The sequence below is a fragment of the Callospermophilus lateralis genome, unplaced genomic scaffold (genome assembly GCF_048772815.1).
Source record: "Callospermophilus lateralis isolate mCalLat2 unplaced genomic scaffold, mCalLat2.hap1 Scaffold_890, whole genome shotgun sequence".
Lineage (NCBI taxonomy): Eukaryota > Metazoa > Chordata > Mammalia > Rodentia > Sciuridae > Callospermophilus > Callospermophilus lateralis.
This window is the reverse complement of record NW_027517019.1, coordinates 229,765-248,818: the sequence shown is the minus strand read 5'-3', so window position 1 is coordinate 248,818 and position 19,054 is coordinate 229,765. Positions and strand designations below refer to the sequence as shown.

General features: G+C 33.9%; 1 protein-coding gene across 1 annotated transcript in view; it reads right to left on the bottom strand.

Moving 5' to 3' along the window:
- The window catches only part of LOC143386822 (roundabout homolog 2-like), a 132,711-nt gene that overhangs the window by 45,329 nt on the left and 68,328 nt on the right, over positions 1-19,054 (bottom strand). The window contains 3 exon segments of the mRNA XM_077108543.1: positions 9,927-10,127; positions 11,895-12,167; positions 18,689-18,862. Coding sequence (XP_076964658.1) covers positions 9,927-10,127; positions 11,895-12,167; positions 18,689-18,862 — 648 coding nt within the window.

Sequence of the window (19,054 nt, the reverse complement as noted above, 5' to 3'; positions counted from 1 at the left end):
TCAAACCTCGAGCTTCCAGTTCTTTAGCCTCTTCTTAGTTTTTAAAATAACTTTTAATACCCCACATACTATTTTTGAGAGAGAATAAAACAAGGGTAATTTGATGGGAGTTTGAGATACAAATGATGCTAACACAGAATTTACTGTATGAAATGTATTTGAAAACTTTGGTTTTTGGGTCTTTCCCATTAACATAAAAACATTACTCAAAACAATACTTTCTTAAAAATCAGGGCAAGATTTAATAAAAGATATTAATCTATTTCTCAAGACAAGAATTATTTCCTTTTAAAGCACTCTGAATATTTAATTCTAAGCACCGTGTCTCAGTGCTTGCTTGCAAAAAGAATAAAAACAAGAACTATATTTGACAGAAACAAATTATTGAAAAATGGGTCTAGAAAAAGAATGTCTGAAAATTGTTTTAAATAAATGTGTGCTATAAATCCTGTATCTGTCCAGGTATTATCATTATTTTTTTTTTGGAAAGAGTACTATGGTACTATGGTCTAAGGGCAGTTATAGTGACCTGCTGTCTTCCATGGGAGAGAGAGAATTTATTTTCACCAATTAAAGATTCTAAATAATATTTTTATATAAATGTTTTTCTGCAATATTAAAATATATATTTTTCCTTAGCTAATATCTACAGTAATCAAGATAAAATAGTGCGTTTTTTAAAATAACCTTTGTGATAATTTTGTATTTTTGCCATGTGTAGGTGTTTCTACAATACAACAAAATTCAATAAAGCAATGTTTGCTTTGTAATTGGTCTGTTTTTCATCATATTGATAACAGGTAGGTCTCATCTTTAACCCCCACATAGTATGTATCACCACTATATTATATTAAGGCAACATTATTTGTAATTACTCTAAGAGCATTTTATGATGCATCTATGTTAAATAGATCTCTAAAATGTATTGTCCATTTACCATGTGTTTTTAAAGCTATTTTTAAATGAATAAATGTATCTTTTCTCTTTTACCATTTGCTTTTTACAGTTACTGAGATAATTATTTTTAAAAACTCAGAAACTACTTTTGGAGAATTATATCCTACAGTTATAGTTTACCATGAAGAATGATGAAGTATTTATGAAGTACAATAAGATAGAATATTATTCTTTTGTACCCGTCTGCCCCAGAGGTAATTGTTCAATATCCAACATCTCAAACAATTATAATTAACTATTCTAAAGCAATTAAGAACTATGTACTTGCTTGTAATTCTCATATTTACTTACACTTAAAATAATTCATTAAAGTAATTCTGTTGAGAAATGTTTGTGGTAATTTTAACTATCTAAAGGTCATTATGGTGTGGTGGAGGCTTCAGATCTGGAAAACAGTGCTGATAGAATGAGCTGTGAAATTCCAACTACAGGTCATGGTCTCAATCATTGTATTTTAATGACTTTTATAGGTCAATGCCAATTCCTAGCTGTCACTTTTCAACCCGTACCTGAATTAGAAGACAAGATTATTCATTTTGCTACAAAATATTAATGTGAAGACCTAAAAGTGACAAAATAGTCTATTTTTTGGTTTTTCTACAAGCAAGTTTGTTTTACATTAAATGGCTTTTTTACAAATTTGAAATGTGAATATATTTTATTTTTTCCCAGTGAGTACACAATACACAATTGTTTGACAATACTATTAACCAATTTTATGCCAATTTCTTTGCCAATCTAACATCAAATGAAACACATTAAGATTTTTGGATGCTGTTTGGTGACTTAAAAAAACTACAGTTTTTTAAAAAAATGCATCTATAAAACAAAGTATAAAAAGTCTACCCACGGCCACAGAATCCCTTATCTTGCAACACTTTTAAAGTCACAATAAATGATTTTAAAATCATGGAATTAAAAAGAATTAGTAAATTGCATGTCATTTAAAGAAATGCATGGTGCTTCATTTGATTTACACATTATAAAGAAGGAAAATAAAAGTAACTTCACCTCTAAGATAATGTGGAAAGACATGTAGCTTTACACCAATTCTTGTCATGTAACTCTATAAACACAGTATACAGAAGCAGATGAAAAAACTAACATTAGTGAATACTATGGTTCTGCATATCTTTAATACTGACACACAATTGCTTTCCAGTGGAGATAATCCCCTGTTTGGAGCTCATTGGCATCATTATTGTTTTATTGTCAATGGACAGTTACATATTTTTATTGAGTAGAAATTAGGAAGTGTTCCACCAAAGCACATACAAACTTTCAACTCAAATTCAATTGAAAATATATTTAAATACCCAGAGCATTAAACCATGACATAGAACACCATTAAATCTGCTATTCAAAGCAAGTAAACTTGTAATGGTTTTACTTCCCTTTGGTTGTATGATAACTTAACATGCTGGTCCTTGTTTTCTTATATTCTCTCTTGAATTGGATGCAAATCCTCTGAAGGGATCAATTATTTTCATGCCCCTGTACTATCCTAACTTTTTAAAAATGGCATGGAAAAGATTTAGAGGAGGGTGGGTTGACTCCCTGGCATACACTGGCATACCTGAGTTTGGGCACTGACATGGTTATTTTCTCTAATGAGACTTTACCCGTTATAAATGAAGCAGTACTTGTGTCTGTCTTGACTTCACAGCAGTGTTGCCTGTAAGTGCAAAGTAAGTTACATTCTCTCCCACCCACTTTTCCTTCTGATGGTTTATGTAGGCTCTGGTTAGCAGAGTTAGCTCAGTGAATTCCTAATCGCATTCATTCAATCAGCTACACAATAAAAATCTACGAAGTTTCTCTTAGATTTGTGTTATTCTGTTGACATTCTGGCTTGTACTGACTGGTAGCTTTATACGTGTATCATGTTGATGAAGATTTCTGATTTTTAAGAGTGTTCCTGAATTTATATAGCCATAGCATGTTATTTTGCTCTATAAAAGGATGACCATATTGGGTGGAAGATTTTTTGGACAAATTTATTTAAAACTAAGTTTAATGGGCAACATGGATTATTCTAAAAGAACATTCCAAGTAACCACAGGGTTTGTATTGCATTACCTAACTGTTAATTTTTTGTGTACTCAAGACAATCAGGAAGGTATGATGCTATGTTCCAATTATTCTACATGTCATCTACATAAAGACATATTTTTTTAAGTCTTGGTTTATTAATTGCCTACAAATGCCAGTTACCAGGAGTCAAGAATTTGTATAATCTATGTGATAAAATTTTAGACTAAATTCAGTGATTGAGGAGCAAAAAGATGAAATACAAATGAATATAACTTCTTAGATATTTGTTTTGAAATAAAGGAGGTGAATTAAGGAACTTCACAAATAAAAAATAAATTCCTCACATCTTAGAGTTGTGAATTATTATGTATTCATTTTTTTGCAAAAGCTTTTTCTCCTCTCCCAGTCTCTTTATCCCAGAGAAATCAAACTGCATGAAAATCCAGGCACTGATGGTAGAAGGCTGATAAAGTGTTTAATAAGTGTGTCTCAGAATTCCTTTTCTCTTCAGTGAAGAAATGAACTACACACGACACCGAGAAGATGTTGGGGTCCATAAATAACATCACATTCTAGGCTTGCCTGTGCTGATGCAGTCTCAGGGAATTCAAAAGATGGAGCCATTGAACTATGTCATCCCTTTGCTATGACAACAGGACATGAACCGGTGACTGAGCCAATAATGCAGAGTATGAGACCTATTAAAGGGTCTCCTACTTGAAAACTGATCCTGATTGTTACATCGAATAGTTTTGAAGTACTGAATATATCGTAGGAAAAACATAAGAAAATATAGTCAGAGCTAGAATTTAAGATTGCGTAGGTAGCACATGGGAAAATGTCACAAGTGGGAATTTCAGGAAGGTTATCTTCTACTTGACTGATTGACTATACATGTACAGTAGCTAACATATATTTCAAAGTCACATTTATTTTGAGCATACGTAGCTGATGTTCAACTTCTTGTTCTCAAAGTCGTGAAAACAAATGAGGGAGGACACTGTTATTAGTGTCCACTTACAAGGTTTGGTTTTATTTAAAAAGTGTATAAACATGCATTTTTTTCTCCTTTTTAATTTTTTCTTTTCAATTTACTCATTCAAAATGGGTCAAACAGATTTTAGTTGGTAGCCAATTTCCGAGAATGTACCATCAAATATTTATTCCAATAAACTTATGGATGGTGAACTGAACATACTCTGAGCACTGCTTTTTAAGCACTTGCAATTTGGCTCTACCTTTGGTGAAATCAACTTTATATCTTAGTTAAATGAAACACAAAGTTGTATATAGACTGCATTTTTTCAATCATGAATTTAAGTGATTCAGTTTTATCCTCTAGTGTGTACTGTACATGTATTAGAAAGACAAAACAAGATATTGCAATAGATTTCATGTTTGGAAGCAGCCTGAGCATGTCCTAATAATAAATTGCTTCTTTACTTGCTAGATAGTCGCGAGTTCATTTTGTTTGTTTCCTTGGGGAACTTCATGTTATATTCTGACTTAATGAGTTGGAGAGATTAATTATGGTAATTCAGAAAATGCTGTTTTAAAAAGCTATAATATAAATACAGCTCTTGTGAAACACCTTAATTTCCTTTTGCTTGTCGCCATTCTCAGATGGGTCAATTACAATGACAAGTAAAGTTGATTCTAAATAAAACTTTAATTATCTTTTTTTAAAGCAAGTTTAGTACATCTTTGCTATCTGCATATTTTAATGCATATTCAGCCTAAAGACTTAAAATTCCTTCTTTTGACCCCTTGCTTTTGTCAATAGCAAAATCCATCTTTCTTCTCTTAAAAACAGACTCGTTTTCTGATGTTCAGACTTTGCCAACACCATTGTTCCTTTGCATCTTCCTATTTCTACACCCCAGCTGAAAACCATCTAACAGAATGAGTTACACCAGCATTATCCAACCTAGCTTACAGTACAGAAACCCCCTTCACATTCAATCTTTTCTTCATGTCATAAGGAGTAAAGATTTGTGCTTATCACCAAATAAAATTGCAGTGCAAAATTTAAACATAAAAGTTACACAATTAAGAAAGCAACAAGGCCTTTAATATTGTGTTGTGTTACACTTGTGTTACGTGTTGTATGTCAGTATGTCTGTATGTGTGTATGTTCATATATCATGCAGTGATATAACAATTGGCAGATGAGGAGTGCTCATGAAAAATTTTAAAAATGAATCCAAATTTCTTTGACTCACATGATTTAAATGGTTCAATTTAAATTGGGTAAACAGATAAAAGTAAAGATGTCTTTAAAATTAAGCTTATAAGTTTTTCTAGGTGTTCAAAAATAAAACCTAAAAATGTTGATGTCTATAAAATAATCTGATTAAATTCAAAATTTACAAGTATTGTTTCAAAATGTGAACAGAAGGAGGTTAACAGATAAAAAAGAAACTAGAAAGTTCTAGGTATGGATTTCATACAGGAAAAATGTGTTTCTGGATAAGAGTCTATATGATGGTAATTTTAGGCTTAAAAAAAGACATGTTGGAGATATAATTAAATCATTTGTGTTCTATAACTGGGCTTGTTATCAATAAGATATGTACAGTTCTATGTTACCTTTTTACACTGAGATACAACTTAAGTGTATTTTTAAGTTAATGAGGGCTTAATCTATGTAAAGGTTTTATTGTAAAACACAAAAGTACTTTGCTACTTTTCTACAAAATGTTAGAAGCTTTCAGCCTTTCTTTAATTCATGTTTTAGATGTGATATTATGTTGTGTTTGCTCAAGTTTACAACAATTTATGTAGGCTTTATAAAATGATGTCTAAAAAGCAAAGATCAGCTTCAGAGCTATAGTAAAATTCATGAAGAGCCCCTTACTTGAGATAAGGCTCTATGTCCCATCTCACTGCATGTGAAAGTGACTATAAAAGAAATAGGCTAGATTTCAGTACATTAAAAGTTGTGTCCAAAGGTTAGTTTTTGTCATGATTACCAGGATCTCAAACAGGGGATATAATGTATAACTCCACCAAAATTCAAGGTAGCTATTATATGAACTAAATATGTTTTTACTCTTGATAATTTTATTTTGTAGTTTTCTTATAAATGGTCTAAAGATTGCCTGTTTTGCAGAGGTACTACTTTAAGAACTCACAACCTGGGTTAATTTAAGATAAGGAGTTATCACCTACAGGATAGAGAGATAGACATTAAATCCCAGTGCTCTTAATATAAGGCTGTTAAAACTTATTTGCTAAATGTTTAAGATTAAGTTTTAAAATTAAAAATTTGACTCTTGCTGTCTGAGTCAGTCTGAGTCAGGGGATAGGGGACTTTTCCAAAGAGCTTTGCAACTCTAGGCCACATAACCTCCCGATCAGGGAGATTAATGAGACCAGTGGAGGACAGAAAGCCAGTCAGTGCATTTGCTGTGAAGAGGAGGGTCATCAGAAAAGGGAGACATTCCTGATGCTTCTGAGGGAAGCCACATGGTCAAGCAAGGCCTGGACCCATCCTAGCGCAAATGGCACTAGCAGATCTGAGAAGCTGCTGTAAGTTCCCGAGGACTCCCAAGGAAACTTGGCTGACTGTTAACAATAGATAGAAACAAAAGTCAGTTTGACTTGCTTCATCTTAAACACTTAGCAAAGACAGTCAAAGCCAAAACACAGCTATTCCTGGGCATTTTAAATAAAATAATACTTAAATGTAACTTCCATAAATAAGTAAACTGGATTCTTCAAAAGAGATTCTCAGACATGAATGCCTGATAACTATCAAAAGGAACTGCCAAAGTAGTTCTTAGTTCAAGGCCTTTATTTCTAACCTACACAGGTAGGCCTGGTGTTTGCTAGTATGGTTATCCAGCCCTAAGTAACAGAATTAAAGATTTCTCTATTAGACACAGAGGTCATACTAGTAAAAGGATTTTGCAAGTCAGATGACATTAAACTGTATCTTAATGTTGTGTTTACATCCCTGACAATTCTGGCAATGTGACAAATATCCTTAAAGATTTACATACTCAGATAAAAGCCATGTTCTCAGCAATCTTAGCTCCTGGTTCTTGGTACTTCCTGGTGGAAAACATTGTTAGTCTTTGTCTTTGCCATCATACTCATTGGCATATTCCTGTGCTATGAGATTTATTGCTGCATCAGTCTGGTTCCAGTACTAATGAATTCTTTTTTCTCTTATAGACAACCCATCACTCAAATGGCCCTCCAGCCAATTACTTCTCAATCAGACTTCTATCATGGACCCACTCAATAGACCCGATTTTTAAAGGGGGACTCCAAACTGCTTGCCCCACACCGTCCCTTTTCAGCCTGAAGAAGCCAGAAAGATTTTCTTCGCCCCCCCTTCCTTACAGCAGTAAGGAGTTCCCAAATTAGAAGGGGGAATGAAGCCAGATTAAAAGTTAGGTAGTCAGTGTAGTTAGGTAAATCTAATATCGAGTGAAATCTAAAATGGAGGCCATGCTGGGAATGACTCAGGGAAAACGCAGGACAACTCATGGAATGTTAATGAAGTCCTGAAAAGGCCCTAGGCCAAAGTCCACCTCAAGGAAATGTTAATGGAGCCTGGGAAAACAGCCCCAACAGACTTGGAGATAGCCCATCCCAAAAGGTGATAATTAAGCCCACCTGTAGACCTCCAACCTACAATCCATCACTGAAAGAACTATAAAAAGGGGAAACAACTGCACTTCCACGGATTCCACCTTTTGGGTCCCCTTCTTCCTCCGGGAGAAGTCTTTTCTGCTGTCCTTTAATAAACTTCTAATTTCTGTTCTGACAAAAAAAAAAGTTACACAATTAAAAGTTAATATATGGAACCACAGCCTATTAATTCACATATAGTAAAACAAACCAATAAGAACAGACAATAATAGGAACAGAGCTAAAAAGAGTGAGCTTGCATAGCAATGCACAAAAGAAATTATATACAGAGAAAAATCCTTTTCTTCCTGGAGGGCAAGTTTTGTTTTCTTTCTTTTTTTTTATATACTCCTGACAAGAAAGAGTTAAGGTGGATGGTGTACTTAAGAGAAGAACACAAGTAAAATATCTGTGGGATATGTGTGGCTGTGTGTCTTTACATTGCATTTACAGTTCTTTTAATAGTACATAAATAAAAGAAATTGTTCATTGCACTGTTTAGTGTCATCACGTTCATGAGTTGGGACCTGATGATCCTTCAGAGCAGCTTTGTATGTCTCCTCTCGGTTACTCTAAAAAGAGATGGAAACAAAAGTCAGGAATAAAGCTCAAGAGTTAAATGATGCATTCTTCTATCCTGACCTGCATATTCAAAATCAGAGCAACCGGATAGTAAATGAAGATGAAGTCATCAGAAAGATCTTGGTGTGTTTGTGCAATTCATTTTCGTTGAACCAGAGAAACAAGGAAAATAGAAACACTGTAGTATCTGGAAATTTAAAATTCAACTAGAGCTATTTTATTTTCACTCCCTGAACACCTACGATTATGTCAATATAAAATTTAAAGAAAATTTCAAGTACCCATGGGCCAAATGAAAAATTATAAATAAATCTTAATACTGATCTGATTGATAATAGCCAATAATGATAACTCAGATCCATAAACGATAAGTTTGAAACTATTTTCCCTTTTCATTAGCTCATGAACTCCTCCAGCCTGTGATGTGAGCATAATGGTAATCATAAACTATTTTTCCATGAGGAATTCAAGAGATCATAAAAGTAGCTTTGTCTTCTCATGAGCTATAATCAGGCAAGTGGTTGAGAACATTAGAAGCCATGGCTGTTCTCTTAACAGACTTGGTTAAGCTGAATTCAAAGAAGCAGTTGACAATTTTAAGCAGGCATCATTATAATAGGGAATAGGGAGTTGGTAAATTTCCTAATGGAATTAACACAAATTCAATGTTTTTAATTGGACGAACTGTGACATCCCTATTTTTCACCATTACCTCATATTTTTATATTTAGAAAATATGAAAACCAATGCCAGTTCTTCATTCAAAAAGATAAACTTAATCAATAGCTATATCATTATAATAAAAATATTGTGAACTAACTCAAATCAAAGATCAAATTTTTTTTAAGACTGACTCCATAAATTTAAAAAAAAAACGAATGAAGAGCAAATAAATGAAGAATAGGAAGAACTACTAAGAAGACTCTTTAAAGTACCAAAGGGCCAGAATTTCTCTCTTTTTTATTGTGCTGAGTTTAAAAGAGCAAGAAAAGTATCCAGTGAACTACATTTAATTTAACTTGTAAGTGTTGAGACTCTTTGCCCACGTTTAAACAATTTTCTGTTGTTTTATGGTTGTTTATTTTGGTAATGGGGTTTGAACCAAGGGTGCTCTATCCTGAGCTACATCCCCAGCCTTTGTTATATTTTATTTTGAAACAGGATCTTACTAAGTTGCCCAAGTTGTCCTCAAGCTTGTGATCCTCCTGCCTCAGCCTCTGGTAGCTAGAATTACAGGTGTGCACCACCATGTTTAAAGTAATTCTTACATAGCATAAATCAGCTTGAAATATAAATGAAATATTTATGTCATCGACCTGCTATAAATAGCAATCATCTACGTTATGACCAAACTTGTTTAAAAATCATTGATTTTTTTTCCTGTAGCAGGGAAAGTTTTCTATCATTCTTAAATTTGTTTAATATGACAATATTATTAATCTAATATTTTTTCTGAATCACAATAAACCATAATTTTTATTATTTTGGTTCTGGGGATTGAACTCAGGGATGAGCTACCATTGAACTACATCCCCAGTGCTTTTATTTTTCATTTTGAGACAGGGTCCTGTTGAGTAGCTGATGGTTTTACTAAATTGAGGCTGGCCTCAAACTTGGAATCCTCCTACCTCAGCCTTCTATGTCATAGGGATTACAGCTGTGCCACACCGTGCTTGGCTATGGTAGCCTTTTCAGTGACCTAAAACACTTACATAATTCACCTGTAAACTGTCCTTGACTATTTGAGCCCATATATCCTATGTCAAGAAGGTCACTGGCATTGCGCTGGTGGCCTCCCCTCAACACCTCTGATTTCCTGGGTCCAGTGGATCCTTTAGAAGAAGCTGTTCCTGATGAGCTGTGGCCACCTGGAGATGGGAAACTGGGCTTGCTATAGGGCACCAAGGCCTCCTCTGAAAAAGAAAAATAAAAAACAATAAAGGGCTAAATTGAACTGCAGCCTGGGAAAATAACACGAATTTAACTCTTACAAGTTAAGCTCAGAATGGACCATTTTACTATTTCATTCTTTAGTAAAATTAAAATTAAGAGGTTTAATCAAGACTGGATATTAAAGGAATTTCCATGTGCAAGCAACATTTCCTACAATAGGATCTGAAGCAGGATTAAATTAAAAGAGATCTTGGGATAAGTATACACTGTTGTATATTATTTGCAAAACTTAAATTCATTATAAAAGAGAGCAGCTTACAGTGAACTACTTTGTTTCAAAAAAAAGCATGTCTTAGAATAATTTCTAGAGTTCAATGAGGCTTCAATATTCCCATCAAAACAGAAGGAACGTGGTTTTGTTTTAGTTTAAACCACAGCAATATTTTCTCAATCAATTTAGATCAAGGATTTTGTATTAACAAATTAAGTAAGTTTCTTAAATTTTTGTTGTTGCTTGGGACATAAATATATTAATTGAAAGGCTAGGAATTTCATTAAAAGAAAAAGAGAAACCCACCCAATTTTAACAAATGTGATAATATTTATTTTGTATATTGTCTCCCAACAAATAACTGATCAAATGTATTATGAATAATTATTTAATATTTTGAATCCTTCTTTCCTTCTCCTTTTCTCCTCTCTTTATTTCTTATCTCTCTCTTCCTGTCTTTCTCTAGCTCTTTCTTTTCATCTCTCCACATCTTCCTCTCCACCCCAACTACTCTATTTCTTTCTTTCTTTTGAGGTTTTGGCCATTAACAAGTGATTAGATGATGAAAAAATGTTGGCTGAATTTACTGTTTCTTGCCTTAGATAGTCTTTAATGACAGGGTTCACATAATTTTTCTCTCACAGCTTGAATGGTCAACCATTCCTAAACATTTCAGTAAATCTAGATATTGAAATTGTCATCTTCTGGCCCTTGCACAAATTGAATTTTTCAAAAACTTGAGCACAGTGTTGTAACAAAATGTAATTACAGAAATGCATGGGGAGAGGACTTGTCTAATAAAGATTGAGTCCAAATGAATATGGAATATGTTTCAAAAGTTGTGTGCATGTGTATATGTTTATTAATACTCAGTAAATCCTGATGCAAGATATTCCAAAAAATGCAATAGCCTCACCCCTAATTAATGTCCAATCAGAAACCATGAAATTTATGTTTTAACATTTCCAGGAAGTGTGATTTATAAACAAGAGCATTCTTGTCCCCATGTGAACAGTCATCTACATTTAATCAGTTAACCTTTTCCAACATGAGGTCTGTTGGTTGGTCATTTATTTGTAAATTTATAATCTCAATTAATTCACCTAATTGACTGACAGGAGCTCTCCTTTCAAGTGACTGGTTACTTTTGTCAAAATGACAATCTCCTTGAAGGTAGAGATTAAACTGACACAAAAGCTGAAATTTAGTGGTCTTAAAGCTACTCAATAGAAAAGGTAAAAGGCAAAAAAGCCAAAATTGTCCCCTGAGACCGTAGATGAAGGCTGGAGATCTCTTGGATTCAAAGACCTATGGAGTGGTCAATTTGAGGAGCAATCACCACTGTAATCAGTTTCAAGGAACATGCCTCTGAGGTCTGCTTGAGAAATTCCTACTTCACTTACTGACTTAAGGCAAATATCTCTTGGATGCCCTTAAACAACTGCCATTTCTAGAATACCTGGTAGAAAATAAAAGGGTCACAGCCCACACTTGCTTGGGACTGTGCAGAACACACCTGATCCAACCCCTTGTTTGTGTGGGGCGTTTTGTGTGTCTTCTTGGCGTTCTGTGGAGCTTATCCATTCCTGGGTTTGTCGTTGCCACTCTAGGGAGGTTTTGGCTGGACAATCCAAGGAGCTCTTTGGGTCTTCTAAGCTGGAGGCATGTTGTCTCTCTAGAGAGCTTCCTTTTCTCTCTGTTGAGTTTTCCACATGACCAGCATGCTGGCTCGGGCCTATTTGCTGCCTTAAACCCTGACCTGGTGGGGGATCTGGTGGTGGTGGAAGATCTAAAAATTTTGAATAATGTTTAGAATGGACTAAAATTTAATGAAAAAATACAGGTTTTAGTTCAAGTTGGAAAAAAAAAAAAAAACTCCTGCCCTCGTACAAGTATCACCCATGCAAAAACAAACAAACAAACAAAAAAAAAAACAGAGAAAAATAAAAGTCAATTATTGATATGTAAAATGCATATTATTGGTGTCTCTGCTGTCTTCTACCACAGCATCATTGAAATCAAATTGACTGGATTCATCCAACTGTTAAACATGGAAAATGTTTTCAATTGCACACTGGGGCTAACATTCAAGGTTAAAGGGCAACCTAAGGGTCATAATTTATTTTCATCCTTCCTTTTTCAAAGTAGAAATACTATGGCAAAAAATAAAATAATAACATCACTAGAAATTCTAGCAACTGTGCTAATAAAAGAACAAAAGCCAGCCTGCCAATCTCCATAGGAAACATCACCCTTGGGAAATTAAGAACTATATGCCGTATCATATGCAACATATGATTGCCTTTACCCAAGTATGTGGCACATTTAGCAATAGTCAAAGGGTTAAGCTAACATTTATTAAATGCAATTAACATTCTGCCTGACAACCAATTCTGGCTATTCGTTTCATGAGTTAGCTAATGAGTTACAACTAATATATTATAATCTTCCAATGTATTAATTTTAATAAATAATAACCAATGTTCAGCATACAGATTGAATATGCTTTATGGTACTAGAGTTGGCAATATATCATGGAAATTTGAGAAGTAGTGGAATAGATAATTTTTTAGAAACGCTTTTTAAATTAAATATCGGAAATGAAAAACTTTAAAGTTCAAGTATCAGCAAATTTTTCATTTTCCTTTTATTAGCTATTCATATCTAAAACTTTGTGTCTTGAAAATCTTCCACTGTGAAATCATACTTCCTTCCTTAAATATTACACCAGCTGAAATGATTTATTTTTTTTCCTTTAGTACTGGGCATTGAACCCAGGGGAATTTTGCCACTGAGCTACATCCCCAGTTTTTTTAATTTGTTATTTTGAGGTAGTTTTGTAAGTTGTTGAGAGTCTCATTAAATGCTAATGATTGAGGCCAGCCTCAAACTTGTGACCCTCCTGACTCAGCCTCCTGAGTCATTGGTATGGTAGGTGAGCATCACAACACCCAGGTTTAAAATAATTTTTAAATCCTTCTAAATATTCATTTAGCTTGATTTATTGTGATTTTGTGTATGCTATTGCGTACTTCTTAGTTTATCCTTAGAGTATTGGCAATTATGTTATTTATTCATAAAAAGCAAAAATCATGTATACTATTTATTTCATTAATTAGAAGATACTGTACTTAATATAGCATTGTTATGACACTTTTATAACCAGGTTCTTTTTTCTAATAATATTATCATTGAATTTTAAAGGGAAAAGTATAAATTTCTTATATACAAAAAATAGCTTTTTCAAAGGAATGTTAAACTGGTCATTCTAAGATTTATACTTTGTCTTAGGAGCAAAATTATATTATTCTCTACTGCACAGAGAATCTGGAGCACCCAGGTTGGATGGTTACTAGTTCTTATGTATACTTTTCACATTATATTATGAATTTCTAATTATTGAGGGGAACAGAGTCTCTGTCTGGGAAAATAAGGTTTTATTCCAAACATTTCTTCCAAGATAAAAAGCTAATGTAATGTTGAGATATCTCTTTGTTGGATAATCTAATGAGTTTGGGACTCCCATCACTAAACATTATTATAAATGCAAATTAATTATTTCATTTGAGTTATTGTTCTTAGAGAGACAGCAAGGAGAAATTATAAAATTTGCTTCCAAAATAACAGATCTTCACATTGATTTTTACTCTCCATCAGAGCAGCTTAATTTCTAAAATGGTCAAAATGGTATCTGCTTATGCCAGCTAAAACTCTGAAGACTATTTAATATAACCTGAAATTATATAGCTTCATAATTAAGTAATATCCTTGAAGACTGTGTCTTCTAAGAAGAAAGGGCATTGCAAGCACATTGAAATAAACCAACAGGAAAGGGAAATGGAATTGCAAATGGCTATAGAAAAATAAAAATATATAAGCAAATACATTTTATCTAAATTAAATTTATTATTCAATTGTAGGTTGATTCATCTCAACAAAGTCAATTCACTAAAGAGTATCTTACTAGACTACTGAGAATTAGCTATTGTCAGGTGACCACAATCCCATGACATAAATGTTGTTATTGTCCTCATTTTTTATTTGAGAAACTGGGACCACAAAGAAATGAAGTATCTCCATTCTGGATCTTTCCTCCCAAGAACTGCAGACTCTTCTAACCAAATCTACATGGGACAAATCCACTTGGATATTTAGAAAGCTTTTCAAATTGCACATATCAGAACTGAAATCTAGTTCCTCCTTTATAAAATGTGTGTCTTGCATGATATTCCTCTTCCCCACCTGTGGCAATTTCATCCTACAAGTTCACCAAAGCTATGAAGTGACCTTTAAGCTTTGCTTTACTAATTTTATTAACAAGACCTGTGAGCACCATTTCCAGAATTCCTCACTTCTCATCGCTTTCACTTATTTCTGACTTGTTATGAATCCCCTATGTTGCTTCTACAGCTTCCTAAGTATGTGATCTGTTTTACACCTTTTCCCCATTAAATATAACACAACAGTGGAGACGATCTTTTTAAAAAGAAAAACAGAGAAGATCATGTCACTCCTCTGCTCCCCCCACCCCCCACTCCCCACCCCTCTCTCCAGTAGCTTCCCACTCAACATACTGTAAGGCTGATTGCAACACTGCAGCTTTAAGGTCCTACATCATATGTGCTCTTTTGCTTGTCTGACTTCGTGTTCTATTTTGTTTTTATGCTTGCTCTAGTCATTTTTCTCCCCTAACATTTTTGGTAAATAAGCCCCAGATTTTATTGCTGTTTTTTTATGTCTTTGAAGGACCTTTCCTTGGATATCTTTGCTTTCATTCTTCTAGTCTTTTCTCCAATGTCACCTTGTATGTGAGGCCTTCCCTAAAGAACATTCTGAAAAATATCTCTTCCCTACCTCCATATTTCTCAACTTCTTTCCCTTTTGTCTTTTTCCTCATGGCAATGATCACCCTCTTATCAACTGCTTTTTTATATTCATGTATTACTGTTGGTCTTTATCTATCTTCCTACACTCAAATGTAAGCTCCATGAAACCAGAGGATTTTGTCTATCTGGCTCCTATTGCCTACCATGTGGAATACACTTAATATATATTTTAAGGGGTAAAGCTAATATTTGACAGAGCTTGGAAAGGGCCCCTTTTCTGAACAGGGCATTAAAAACCAGGGGAAAGGGAACACAGGTTGTAGTCTAAGGAAAATCAGTTTGTTGGGTAGAGAACTGCCAATTTTTACTCAGTGTGTTGGCTTCAAAGGTATTTTTTGACTCATTATGCAAGTGGATAGAAGATGTGGATTCATCAATGTCTCCTTAGGTGTGCCTGGGTTTTGGTATAGCTTTTGGGACAGACACAGAAATATCCATTCCAATTCTTCTGGGACACATGGAGGATACTTTCTAGTACTAGACACCATGGGAGAGAGTTTTTGATAATGACATATGAGACATGAAATAGGTTCTTGTCATTAGAAACTCCCAATGATCACCCATTATCTGTCTTTGCCTCGCTCAGAAACCATAAATATTTCTGAAAATAATGCCATATCAATTCTGGAGAGACCTACACCCTTACATTACTGCTTAGAGGAGAACCACCTGACCTTGATAGATGAGTGTGTCAATAAGAAAGTATCTTTTACTGTGCCAAGACACTGAGGGTTAGAGGTTGTTTGGTAAAGCAGCTAGCAATAATTACCCTAATTAATATAGCCATAAAACACTATTGTAAAATCTATAATGTAAAAGTTTTATTGTAAAGTGTCCATACACTATAAACTACTAGGCAGCAATCTTCCCAAAAAGAAAAGTTTGATTTTATGTAAAGAAGTTTTGAATTATTCCTGACACATGGATTCATATCATGTAAGTGCCATGTCATAAGCATTTATTGTAAAATAACAATATTCTTAAGGCCTCCAAAATAAATGTCCTTGTTTCACAATTAAATGTGTCTGGATTGCACATGTGGGAAGATATGTGAGCCAAATTTCCTTTGCAATATCACTTAAAATATATCTACTAATAACACATAATTCATAATCACTTTTCAAAATTGAAATTTAGCGACCTATTTTTTTTTAGAAAGATAAGCAATATATTGATCATGATTTAAACTAGGAGGAAGATAGTTTTATGTGAACATATTGAAAAATCTTGCAGAAAAAAGGATTATAGAAGAAAAAAGAGCACTCTACTTTTTGTATATTTAAATTGTATGCCGTCCACATATACTACATATGGTCTTCAAAGATTTGTAAAAAGAACACACTATATTTTTCTCTGTTTCCACAATATTCTGAGCAGAAAAAAATATATAAAATTATTAATTCTCCAAGTTGTAGGATATCAGTGAGAGCAGTCTTTTCTATTTAGAGTGAATAAGATCAACACTGCAAACTGTTCTAAGTGCTCAACTAATCTCCAGAGCATGTGGAGCAGAAAGGCTTTGTTCACCACAGGGTATCTATTTAGAGAGAATGAAAAACTCAATTGGACCCTTAATCTTCATATTCCATAGAAACACTTCCCCATGAAAACAAAATAAGCAGGATATATGAACAAACCTGAAAGCTTTTAGAACAAGCATGTTTGGCTTTTTTAAGCCTTCTTAGCATTACAGGGTGACAAAAGAAAGCACAAAGATGACTGCCTGACACAGAGTGCCCCTTCCCACAAAGGAAAATGCTTTTTTTTTCCAAAACAAGCTTCATTCTGTTTCATAATGATGGATGTAAGAGTGCTAAGGACTAGGTCATAGCTTCTCAAAGGTGGATGTCCATTAATTTTAACCCATGGAGCTTCAAAACTTCCTATAATAGTATTATACCTCAGAATAATCATGAATGTCTCCATGGTTTATTTGAAGATCTCCCCAAATGTTTCCAACATTCAGCATGGCTAGGTTAATCCTAGTGTTTAGTTGGACAATCTCAGATAAAGTTTGTATGCTTATGAAAGATAAGGTTGAGAAGAGGGAAGAAACTCATTTTTGAGTCTCACTGCATACTAGGCACTTTAAATATAATTATATATCCTTAAATATACTTCATATGTGCTTATGCTTAGAATAAAGTTTCATGATGAATATATTTATTCAGACTTTAAAAGATATAATAATTAAGTGGAAAATGTGGGAAATAGACTATGCTCTGAGAGCAGTTGAAATACTCATTATTGACCATGGATAACTTCCAGTAAAAATATTTTCTGAAACTAACTATTTAAGCAAATATTCAAAGATTGGCTATTCAATTAATTGACATACGTTGGCAAACTATGACCTATAGGCCAAATTCTGCCACTATTCTATCAATAACGATTTATTAGATATTAGTCACTCCCATATTTTCATTTACTATAGCTCTACCCATGCAATAATGGCAGTGCAGAGTACTTGTGGCACAGGCCACATGCTAAAAAAACTCCAAATATTTACTCTCTGAATTTCAATAGAAAAAAAAAAAAATATATATATATATATATATATATATATATATATATATATATATATATATATATATACTAGCCCTTTGTTATGGTCCAAATGACTGTATATCCCTAAAATTCATCTGTTGAAATCCTAACCCCAGGTGATGGTATTGGAATATGAGGGCTTCATGAGGTCATAAAGGTAAAGTTCACATGAATGGGATTAGTGCCCTTATTAATCACACCCCAGAGAGGTCTGTTCCATCATGTGAGAATTAATAAAAATGTACCATCTGTAAACCAGAGTGTGAGCCTTCAAAAGATTCCAAATCAGTAAGTGCCTTGATCTTTGTACTTCCACTAATATTAGCCCAGAGATCCATGAGAAATAAATATTTGTTGTTTAGAAACTTTCTGCTGTTTATACAGTTATGATTATCTGTTATAGCAGCCCAAGTAGACACTCTTCAACTACATAACCGCTAGCATGTTTTAAGCTCTGAAATTCACGAAACTAAAAAATTACTAAACCATTTCAAGTTCTTTTCCAAGAGTGAAAGAGATTATAATTTCATATCATAAATGTTCTGATACTATGACATGTGCACATGCTGCTTATGTTTTTTTCCTAACCTTTAAGTGGAATGTTTGCTAAAATACAATAAAGAAAAATTTCAGAAGGGTAGAAAAATCAACAGTTAAGAGTGGTACAGCTTCTCTTTCTTGGGGATTAATCATAAAGACATAATTCCAGATTGTTGAGAGAGAGGGTGTTTCACGTAAGCAAGACCATTTTGCCAGGTTCCTGCCTTGTATGTAATGAGGCAATGCCTAATCTACCATAGATATTTTAATCTGAGTTAATGACCAAGTAGAATGCATCTCTTCATTGAGGAAAGAAGAGGAACAGAAATCAGCCTACCATCTGTTATTTCTTTCCTTCGGTGAGGCAGTGCTGGCTGTTGGTCCATTCGCCCTCCCTTGTGTTTGTTGGTGGGCCTGGGCCTCTGACTTTGATTCAGGGCTGTGCTCGTGTTACTATCAGTAGAAAATGGGCTGGTGGGTCGAGGTCTTTGAGAGGAGGTAAAGGCTTTTCCTAGAAAGAAAACAAAGGGAGTGGGGTATAGGGAAGGTCATTGTAATGCACTGATAATGTCTTGTATTTTCTGCTCTTCCTAAGGCTAAGTCTGTGAACCTACCTAGAGACGCCATTGGAAGATACCAAATATTGGTGCACCTATAAAAATAAATATATGCCCTGCTACATTAATGTGTTCAATTTTTATAA